This window comes from Colletotrichum siamense (genome assembly GCF_013390195.1).
Source record: "Colletotrichum siamense strain Cg363 chromosome Unknown KSG_Cg363_contig06, whole genome shotgun sequence".
Lineage (NCBI taxonomy): Eukaryota > Fungi > Ascomycota > Sordariomycetes > Glomerellales > Glomerellaceae > Colletotrichum > Colletotrichum siamense.
In genome coordinates, this window is record NW_023501019.1 from 4,896,608 (window position 1) to 4,907,409 (window position 10,802).

At 49.0% G+C, this 10,802-nt stretch overlaps 1 protein-coding gene across 1 annotated transcript; it reads left to right on the forward strand.

The window, feature by feature from the left end:
- Positions 1 to 3,585: 3,585 nt before the first annotated feature.
- On the forward strand, positions 3,586 to 10,006 carry mpas-0 (Methylphloroacetophenone synthase; the record flags this gene model as incomplete). The annotated part of the gene is made up of 4 exons (XM_036642177.1): positions 3,586 to 8,539; positions 8,592 to 8,897; positions 8,980 to 9,345; positions 9,432 to 10,006. 4 exons carry the CDS (start codon positions 3,586 to 3,588, stop codon positions 10,004 to 10,006), a joined length of 6,201 nt encoding a protein of 2,066 aa, XP_036493579.1.
- Positions 10,007 to 10,802: the final 796 nt, after the last annotated feature.

Genomic DNA, 10,802 nt, shown 5'->3' on the forward strand with positions numbered 1-10,802 from the left:
GATGAACCGCAAGTGAGGGTGGGCTTTCAGCATTTGAAGTGCAAAACCTCCTGAATGGACATTAGCCAATCAAACACGTTTACTTCATTAGAAGGTTGCGAGCGTTGCGTACCAACCCCGCCACCCACGTCTACGACGGTGGCACCGTTTCCGAGGTTGCTCCAGGGATAGTCCAAAACATGAGCGGGACTATTGACCGATCCGCTACCAATCATCGCTTTTCCGAAGTTTGCCAGTTCAGGGCGGGATATCAACCCGTTGGAGTCTGGCCCCTCCCAGTTGCCGTCTTCAGGCCTGGAGAAGAACCCCGGGTAGCCAGTACCGCGACCTCCACGTTCGAGCTCCTCAACTGTGACTTTCTCGGCGAACCAGTCGAACTGCGTCTTGTCCGTGCCTAGCGCGATCTGGAACGCTGTCTCGTCTTTTTCATAAGAGGATCCAGTCGGACCCAGAAGGTATTTACCTAAGTACTCAGATGTGAATGAGTGCATGCTCCTATGTGAGTTTTCGCAAAATCAGCCTACGCCCTTCAAAATACTTTCTATATGATACGTACGCTAACTGCACCAGAGCCCTCAGCGGCTCATTGTCCACTAAGACTTGTGAAATGCGGTTGTTCGTGAAGCGGTTCTCTTCAGGCTCATTGAAGATGTGAATGGTACACAAGGTTCGCATGAGGCGAGCTGTAATAGACAAGGATCCCACTCGTTAGAGGGCCTCCACAAGGCCGTTGCCAGTTATCTGTTCCGCTTGGGCTGAACTTACCAAGTTTGCGAGACTCAATCCCGGTACGCTCTGACAGCATACTGACGTGGATTCCTTGCTTTCCGGCGGCTGTCAACTTGTCTGGAATTTTCATCTCAGTGGCTAGAATTAGTGCTCTCGCTTGGACAGCCAGAGTCATAACTTGCTGGATCCTGTGAGAAGGCTCTGCCACGAGCGCTATGAGTGTGCCGGCGATGGCCTCGATTCTTCTTTGAGCCTCGAACAAATCCGGACTGGGCACTGTTTGCTGTGCAGAATCCTCCGTGACAGACGAATTACGTTCCTTCTCCCATTGTTGCGTAACGGTGAGCACGGATTCACGGAGTAGGTCAACAAGCCCCAAAAGCTGTCGAGCCTCCGATTCAGAGCCTGGAGATCGTGACATGATGAAGTGCAGAGTGACAGTTGTCTAGTCTGAGGTTTAAGAAGACTTGCAGTAAGATGGGAGAATGATATCGCGATCTGAACTGAAGACGAGATGATCATACAGCCAACCACAAAGGAAAATCTTGAATTTAAATGCGAATATGACACCTGTTGGCAGAAACTTCATACCGTGGGAGTGTGGGTGAGAGGAAACTGTAGTCCAGAGGAGGGCAACAGATCGACAAACCATCGGCTTAGGAGCCTGGGCTCGTCACTTGGACCGTGGGCGCGGCCCGGGATGGTGTACACCCAATTCAGCGAGGCATTTTCTGTGTCGGGAGCCCCCGAACCTAAGCCCGGACCACTTCCTGTTTCAGCGAGAACGAGATAGAAGCCTGCCTCGGAGCTTGTGAATATCTTTGGTCATTCGGTGGCACGTCTGGCGAAGTCTGAAGCAACCTTGTAGACGACCCCAAAACATGCTGCCGCCTGTGTAAACTCTGCTACTCGTACGACCCACCGCCGGATATTTTCACACATCACGAAATCTCCAAAGACTGTGCATGAAACCAATGCGAAATGAGTCAAGGAAGGAACCCGGCAGTTGTGCAGCCAAGCTATTCCATCGATAAGAGCTTCATTGATCAATTACCCGCGTGCGTTTCAGGACGGTCAGGGTTTCAAAGTGGTGGAATGCCGTTGTAAAGAAGCACTAAAGTCTCCGATGCTGCAGTAGATGACAAGCGCTGAGAAGCTTGTGATATTGAGCGACGGCTGAGCAGGCTACAGACTAACCTTCATTGAGACAAAACCCTTCTAGCCCTCCAACTTGGCACCTTTGGTTTGGTAAATTCCAAAGAGTTCCCGCATTCATCTCATATTCGCCCAAGTCAGAGAATCATTCTACAAGCCCTTCCAGCATGTCTCTGAAAGCTATCTTTTTTGGTCCTCAGGCCTCTGAAGGCTTTAGAGGTTTGGCTTTGCATGACATCAGATCAGCCTTGCGGCAAATACCCAAACTACAGCCACTCTTGGATTCAATCTCAGAGCTACCTTCGCTATTTCAGTGTCTAGTAGCTCATGAGCCATGCCTTGAAAGAACGCCTGGCAGATGGTGCGCTTTGCAGTTGACACGCTGGCTGGAGCACGACCTTGATGTCATTGAAGACCAGATCAAAGAATACTGGAATTCAATCTCAGCCCCTCTGTCTGTCCTTTTTGGGATGGTGCAATATTTCCAGTACTTGCAGGACAACGACATTTCCCACCAGCAGTTACTTGGCAATATCTCAGACGGCGGCTGCCAGGGATTTTGTCTAGGACTATTATCGGCTACCGCAATTTCGAATTCCAGGGACGAGACGGCCTTGGTCCATAATTTTGCTGTGGCACTCCGCCTTTCGTTCTGCATTGGAGTGTATCTGGATTTCGATCAAACCCAAGCAGGGGCAACTACAGCATTCGTGCTACGCCGCCAACGAGGATTGGACCTAGACGTCAACCTTGCAGCTTCCATCTTGGAAGAAATAAATGTGAGCATTTCCCTTCTTTCAGAAAGCAGAAGAATGTTTGCTGATATGTAAGGGAAAGAATGAGCCATGCGGGACTGCCGCGCAAGTTCCAGAGAATGATTCTCATGCCACTTGCGTAAGCACTCCATGAATGAACATGTCTTTCTCTCATCTAATGTATGTTCAGACACAGTCATACGTTGCAACTAGGATCGATCACGCAAGCTGCACAATTATTGTACCAACGGCAAGGATAGCAGTGCTTCACCAACATATCCCTTTAGAAGACTACACATTGAAGCCTCTGAGTCTCAGAGCCCGCTATCACACACCAGCGCTCAGCCACTGGAAACAACAGTTGTTGGAATTTTGCGCCCAAGAATCAAAGCTCCGATTTCCAGAGGTCGACGGGCTGGTAGTTGCCGTATGTTCCAATCGGGACGGCCGGACTCTTGGTGGCCGACCACTACACGAGGAAATACTGGAGTGCATCATGACGGAGGTGGCCGACTGGCACTTGGTTGTAAGCCAAGTTGCCTCGAAACTCAGACCCGGACAAGATGCAAGGAATGTTTTAGAACTGGGTCCGGTCCGGTGCCTATCAAGTTCACGGTTCCTGGGTCCCTACTCAATCAGACCACCGCTAGGCCTGTCCAATCAAACCGAGCCTTTGATAGGCTCGACACCAGCCAGAAGCTATCCAGATACTGCAGTCGCAATTGTGGGCATGGCCTGCAGGTTTCCTGGAGCGGACTCTTTGGATGAGCTATGGAACGTCATTGAATCTGGCAAGTCGCTTTGTCAAGAGATACCGGCCGAAAGGTTTTCGACGAATGGTCTTCGACGAACACCTCAAGTCCAAAGATTTTTTGCCAACCTTATCAATGACGTTGACGCCTTTGACCATCGCTTCTTCCGAAAGACAAGTAGAGAGGCATCTTCAATGGATCCACAACAACGCCATCTGCTCGAAGTCGCCTACCAGGCTCTGGAGTCTGCAAACTACTTCAACGGTCCTAAGCCACCTAGCAAGGATGTCGGCTGTTATATCGGCGTGTGCGCCAACGATTATGCTGACAATGTCGCATCGCACCCACCCAATGCATTTTCGACACTGGGAACACTCAGAGCGTTTTTGGCCGGAAGGATCAGCAACTTTTTTGGTTGGACCGGCGAATCATCCACGATCGACACTGCATGCTCCTCATCGGCTGTGGCTATCAACAAAGCATGCACCGACATCATTGCTGGGAAATGCACAGCTGCTCTAGCTGGGGGCGTCAATGTCTTTACAAGCCCCAACTTTTTCCAGAACCTCAATGCTGGAAAGTTTCTTAGCACCACGGGTCAATGCAAGTCATTTGACGCAAAAGCCGACGGCTATTGTAGAGGAGAGGGCGTTGGCCTCCTCTTGCTCAAGAAATTATCAGAGGCGCAAGCATCGGGAGACAAAATCTTGGCTGTGATCCCCGGCTCTGCTGTCAGACAAAACAGTAACGAGACGTACATTACTGTCCCCCATGGGCCCTCGCAAACTGATCTTTACGAAGAGGTGCTACGATTCTCGCGCATGACGCCCGACGACGTTACTTATGTTGAAGCTCACGGAACTGGGACGCCTGTGGGTGACCCGATTGAGTTTGAAAGTATTCGACGAACGTTTGGTGGTTTACGGCGTCAGACGGAACAGCTTTTACATGTTGGATCAATCAAGGCAAACATCGGGCACACGGAGAGTGCGTCTGGGGTTGCTGCTGTGATCAAAGCTGTGTTGATGATTCATCACAAACGGATTCCCCCTCAAGCCAGCTTCACGACACTGAACCCTCAGATCACACTTTCGGAGTCGGACAGGATCGCCATCACCACAACTGGCATTGAATGGAAATCTTCGGGGCCACTGACAGTTTGTGTTAACAACTATGGAGCCTCGGGAAGTAACGCAGCACTTATCGTTACAGAGCCGCCATCGCCATGTGTGGCCATTACTCGGACGACGAACAACAGCCGCCTTCCGAAGGCTATGCCGTTCCCATTCATCGTTACAGCCTCTAGCCAACAGTCTCTGTCTGCCAATATTGGTGTTCTGCGCAAACAAATCCTGAAGCAATTTACGATGTCGCCCAACCAACAGGAACAAGCCCGCTTGGCTGATCTTTCCTTTAGTGTCGTGTCAGGGCAAAATCCGTCGCTGCCTTTTGCAGCCACTTTCGACGCCGACAGCATGGATCAACTCATCGAGCGTCTTCATGAGTCCAGTACCTCGGACATTTGGAATGTAACTTTACCGAGTAAGTCTCGGCCTGTCGTCATGGCATTCGGTGGCCAGAATTCGAAGTTCGTCGGCCTTGATAAGGACACATACGAATCCTGTGCCCTTCTCCGGCACCATCTTGACTGCTGCCAGAACGAGCTTAAGTCTCAGGGATTTCCTGGGATACTTCCCTACATTTTCCAGTCCGAGCCAATCGAAGACCCTGTCATCTTGCATTCTGCACTCTTCAGCATGCAGTACTCTTGTGCAAAGGCTTGGATTGATTCCGGTCTCACAGTCGCCAAACTGGTAGGCCACAGCTTTGGCGAGCTCACAGCCACTTGTGTTTCGGGCATATTGTCACTATCCGACGGCCTCAAGCTTGTGGCAGGGCGTGCGCGACTGATGAAGGAGAAATGGGGTCCGGACCCTGGTTCCATGCTACTTGTCGAGACTGATCCGGTTTCTTTGGGTCGACTCTTGAACTCAGACACAGTCAATGTCGAAGTGGCCTGCCACAATGGCCCACGACTGACTGTCATTTCCGGATCGAAATCGGAGGTGGAACAAGCTGAGCAGTTCATCAAACTGGATCCCACAACTCAGAATGCCAAGTCAAAGATTCTCGACGTCCCGTACGCCTTCCATTCGCGCTTCACGGAGCCAATTCTTCACGATCTCGAAGTTCTTGCTGGGGGACTCGTTTTCCGCAAACCGTTCATACCTGTCGAGACCTGTCTTGATCGGGATACGGAATGTTTACCCTGGCCTCAACGTGTCAGAGAACACACCCGAAGACCAGTATTCTTCCATCAGGCTGTCAGCAAGATTCACGAGGAACTTGCTGGCTGTTGCTGGCTGGAAGCCGGGATGAACTCTGGCATTACGACCATGGCCCGCAGAGCGTTGGGAGAGGAAGCATCTGAACACACATTTTACGGGATGAATTTACGGGATAGGACATCATTGCGAGACTCTTTGACTCAAGTCACCATTGGTTTGTGGAAAGAGTCGCAATCGGTCACTTTCTGGGACTTTCATCCTTGCCAGAGAGGGATGTACTCCTATGTCCCGTTCCTACCCCCGTATCAGTTTGAGAAGACTCGCCACTGGCTTGAATGGAGAGACACAATCGGACCCTTGGAATTCGACTCTTCAGCCAGAAACAACAGCACCACGCCCGCTCCGCGTCGCCTGCTTACTTTAACGCGGAAGACTGAAGCCAATCTCGAATTCAATGTCGACCCTCAGCATGACATGTGGAAGCGCCTTATACAAGGGCATGCAGTAGTGGGCCAGCCCCTATGCCCTGCACCATTATACATGGAACTGGCGGCACAAGCTGCCCTTACGGCTTTGGGGCACGAAGAGACCAAAGAATTCTCAGCAACATGGAAGAAGATTCAAATCGACGAAGCCCTCGGGCTGGGTGAGGGATGCCGTATCGTACTCTCCCTCTCCAAGATTGAGCACTCACAGTCTTGGAAGTTCTGCGTGATGTCTTCATCTCTGGCAGACCCTCAACTGCGGCCAAGCATGCATGCGTCAGGAGAGATTAGTCTTATATCCAAACAAGACGACGAAGACGACTCCGAATTTCTCCAATACGAAACCGCACTTCGCCATACTGTCCGACAACTTGAAGCCGCTGATGTGACCGACACCGTAGCACTTAGGGGTCCGCTGGTTTACTCGGTGTTTTCCCGTGTCGTCACGTACGATGAGATGTACAAGGGCGTCTGGGATATTTTCGCTAAAGGGGATGAGGCGATCAGTCGAGTCAAGCTGGCTTCCGAGTGCAACCTTGAAGGATTCGACAAAATGATTACGGACCCATTGGCTTTGGACAATTTTGTCCAAGTCTCTGGGATTCATGTGAACGCTTTGAGCGGACTGTGTTCCGAGAACGAGGTTTTCGTTTGCACGCGAATCGGTAAGGTGGAGATTCATCCGAGCTTTTCAATGGCTCCGTCAAGACAATGGAAAGTTCTGTCCATGTACCGCGAGTACGACCCGAGGAATATTGATAACGACATATACGTTTACGACGAAGCAACCGGAAAAATTGTCGTTGTCATTCACGGCGCAAGGTTCACTCGGATGTTGATAAAATCTCTTGCTCGAGCGTTATCTTCAAAAAACGCAGGGGGAAAAGTGGGCGCCGTCGTTGTCGAAGATCCTCAAGAGAAGAAAATGGAGGACTCTGTCCCCGCGGTCGACTTTCAGTCTCAAACCGCCGTGTCCCGCGCAGACGACACACCATCGAAGATAGTCAGCGACGAGGATGTCTTCTGCCTTCTGGCAAGAGTCGCAGAGATCGATCTCGGCGCCATTGCAAATGACGCTTCGCTCGCTGACCTGGGCATTGACTCTCTCTTGTCAAGTGAGGTGCTCAACGAAGTCAACGAAACGTTTTTGGTCGATTTGAGTGCGGACGAGTATCAGAGTCTGCTCTCAGTAGGAGATTTGGTTCAAAGCATACGAGCTCGCAGCTCGTCGGCCAACGCTAGCAGGTTGATGACCAGTCCGCCTACCAGAGGCGCTTCCCCCACATTCAGTGAGGCCAACGAACCCGAAAGCACTGGTTCGTCAACGCCAACATCCACATCGAGTGAATTCGCGGTCATGAAGTTGGAGCCAAAGGCACAAAGCTTCGACGATGTTGGGGGTCCAGAAAGTCTGCACAGGACATATGAAGTGTTCAAAGACATCAAGAATGAGTCCGATTACTATGCGAAGGCCTACGGTTCAATCAGATTTTGGGACGACGTGTATCCCGTTCAAGCGTCTCTAGTTACGCAATACGTGGTTAACGCTCTCCCGCAACTTGGATGCGATCTATCAGTTTTCAAGGCTGGGGATGAACTCCCAACCATTCAATACCTCCCGAAGTACGCTCTTCTTGCATCGCAACTTTTCGAGATTCTGGAAGACGCAAGACTGGTCCGTCGAAAAGGAAATTTCTGGGTCCGCGCTAATAAGCCTGTCCCTAATCAGCCTGTGGTTGAAAAGCTGCAGGAAGCCGTACAACAATTCCCTCGACATGCATCCGAACACAAACTCCTCAACATCACGGGGAGCTCTTTGGCGGACTGCATGACTGGAGCAGCTGACCCTCTTACTCTGGTGTTCAGAAACAAGGAGAATGCCAATATCTTGGAAGATGTGTACACCAATGGCCCCTTCTACCTTGCAGCCAGCAAACAGCTTTGCTCTTTTCTCGACAAAGCATTGAGCGCTCTGAACAGAGGCAACGGACAGCCAATTCATATCCTTGAGATTGGTGGTGGGACAGCATCGACTACGAAACACGTTCTCCGGATGTTGGGAGATGCCGGAATACCATTCGTCTACACTTTCACAGACGTTTCCGCGGGACTGGTGGCTGGAGCCAAGAGAAAGCTGCCTGCCTTACTGAGTCAATCAACTGGACGGCTAGAGTTCCAGACTTTGAACGCCACAAAAAGTCCACCTTCCGATATGACTGGAAAGTTTGACCTCGTCCTCTCAACCAACTGCATTCACGCCACTGCTGATTTATCTGCTTCACTCACAAACATTCGGAAAATGTTGAAACCACACGGAATTGTCACGCTTGTTGAGTTCACGAAAAACCTGTTCTGGTTTGATCTTGTCTTTGGACGTGAGTTTGCTCCATTCTCTTGTAGGTCTCGAAAATGCTGACCGCTTTGCAGTTATGGATGGCTGGTGGTCGATGACAGATGGAAGAAAGCACGTTCTTGCCGACGAGTTCTTTTGGAAGAGAAGCTTCGAGCAGGCCGGGTTTGGGCACGTCGATTGGACCGGTGGCGAGCTCGCCGAGTCTAACATGCTTCGCATCATCACGGGATTCAAAACGCGCCCCAATGTTGGAGACATCATCCCGAAGAAACGCTTCGACATCCAAACGGTGATGTTCAAACAGACTGGACAGAATCGCCTATTTGCCGACGTATATCTTCCGCCTTCCGATGAGTTGATGTCACAAACATGGTCAGTCGGTAAGTGATTTTCCGTCCTGATACAGCCGAATAGACATCGGCTTGATTGTCACAAGACCCAGAAGGCTGAACAGAGGTTTAGGCCTTCTCTTTCATGGAGGCGGTCACATCAGCCTCTCGCGCCATGACATCAATACCAAGCATGTCCAGCGTTTGCTTGATAACGGCATCTTACCAGTTGCGGTTGACTACAGGCTGTGTCCTGAGATGCCTCTTCCGGAGGGTGCCATGGCCGACGCATGCTCCGCTCTACAATGGGCCCGTCATGAGTTACCCTTCATGAACTTGAACCGACCAGGTCTCCGCATTGGTCCCAAGGTTGTTGGGATTGGCTGGTCAAGTGGCGGTCACTTAGCCATGACTCTGGCGTGGACATCTTTGGAACAGAGGATCGAGCCGCCCAATGCGATTCTTGCATTCTACAGCCCTTCAAAATTGGAAGATGAGTGTAAGTCATCATGATCGGCGCATCGAGACGTACACCGTGCTCGTGTGTGCCATGTTGTCCGGGCTTAACGACTGACGTTCCTGTAGCATGGTTTCAACCAAACTTTCCTTCTGGCACCCAAAGTCTTGCCAAGGGGGGTTATGATTTGCTTGAAGCTGTTCAGAACTATCCAATCACCGAAAGCCGAGTGATGAAAAATGGAAGACCTGTTGCGCCTGGTAAGTGGTTGGGCCGAGGGCCTTCAGGGACCAATCCTCGGACAACGATCATTTTGCATGGAAACTGGAAAGGTCAGCTCTTGCCTATATGGTTGGACGGACTACCCAGCAAAGGGCAGATTCCGCAGTCAGCGTCCACGAGCGACTATGAGACGCTGCAAAGGCCGACTCGAGAGCGTATCATGGCCATTAGTCCACACGCCCAGGTCATCAACGGGACCTATCGCACACCTACATTCCTCGTTCACGGCACGGAAGACGACCTCGTTCCTGTCCAGCAAGCCAGAGACATGAGTGAGTCGCTTGCAGCGCACGGGGTTGAGTCAGGGATTGCGATCATTGATGGCGCGTCGCATTTGTTAGATCTTGATGAGGATTCAAATGGAAGTATTGCGGCAGAGGTGGAAAAGGGGTTTGCGTTTTTACGCCATGTAGTGGCATAGGCAATTAAGATTGAACGAGATTACAGGGCCTTAAGATTGTCTGAATCAAATAATGTTCGCAGTTATTAGGTTGAATTATGCTGTGTGATGCCTTTCTACTATAAAGGGTGATATAGAACAGCTATGCGTTTTATATGTTTAGATAATAGGAGCACCCTACGCTCTAATTAATCTATAAGGTAGATATATCTTCTTTGTTTTACTTCTAAGAACTTAGGACTATTATTACTTAGTAATAACTTTTCTTAAGAAGTTAGGTTGATTTACTTATATAGCTTAGCTATTCTACTTATATAAGACTTACTAGCTTAAAGCTTATTAATATATTAAGAAGTAGTATTTCCTATTTATTACTACTAGCTTTTAAAAGAAAGGTATTAAAATCCTAACTTATAAGTAATAATAGCTTTAAGTAGAAGCTATTAAAATCCTAACCTACTAGTAATAATAGCTTTAAGTAGAAGCTATTAGAATCCTAATATACTAATAATAATAGCTTTAAATAGAAGCTATTAGAATCCTAACTTATTAGTATTAATAGCTTTAAATAGAAGCTATTAAAATCCTTACTAAAAGTTAAATAGGTTAGTATAGAGAGAACATAAAAGGTATTATTTTCTAATAATAAAAAAGCTATTAAGATTTCTAATAGTAAAATATATAAATATAAAATATAATTAAAGCTTAATTAAAAGCAATTTTAATAATATAGCTTTTAGTTTATTATTATATCTATAATATACTTAAGTAGAGTTTATTAATATAGCTAGCTAGATTAAAATAAGCTTATAAAGGT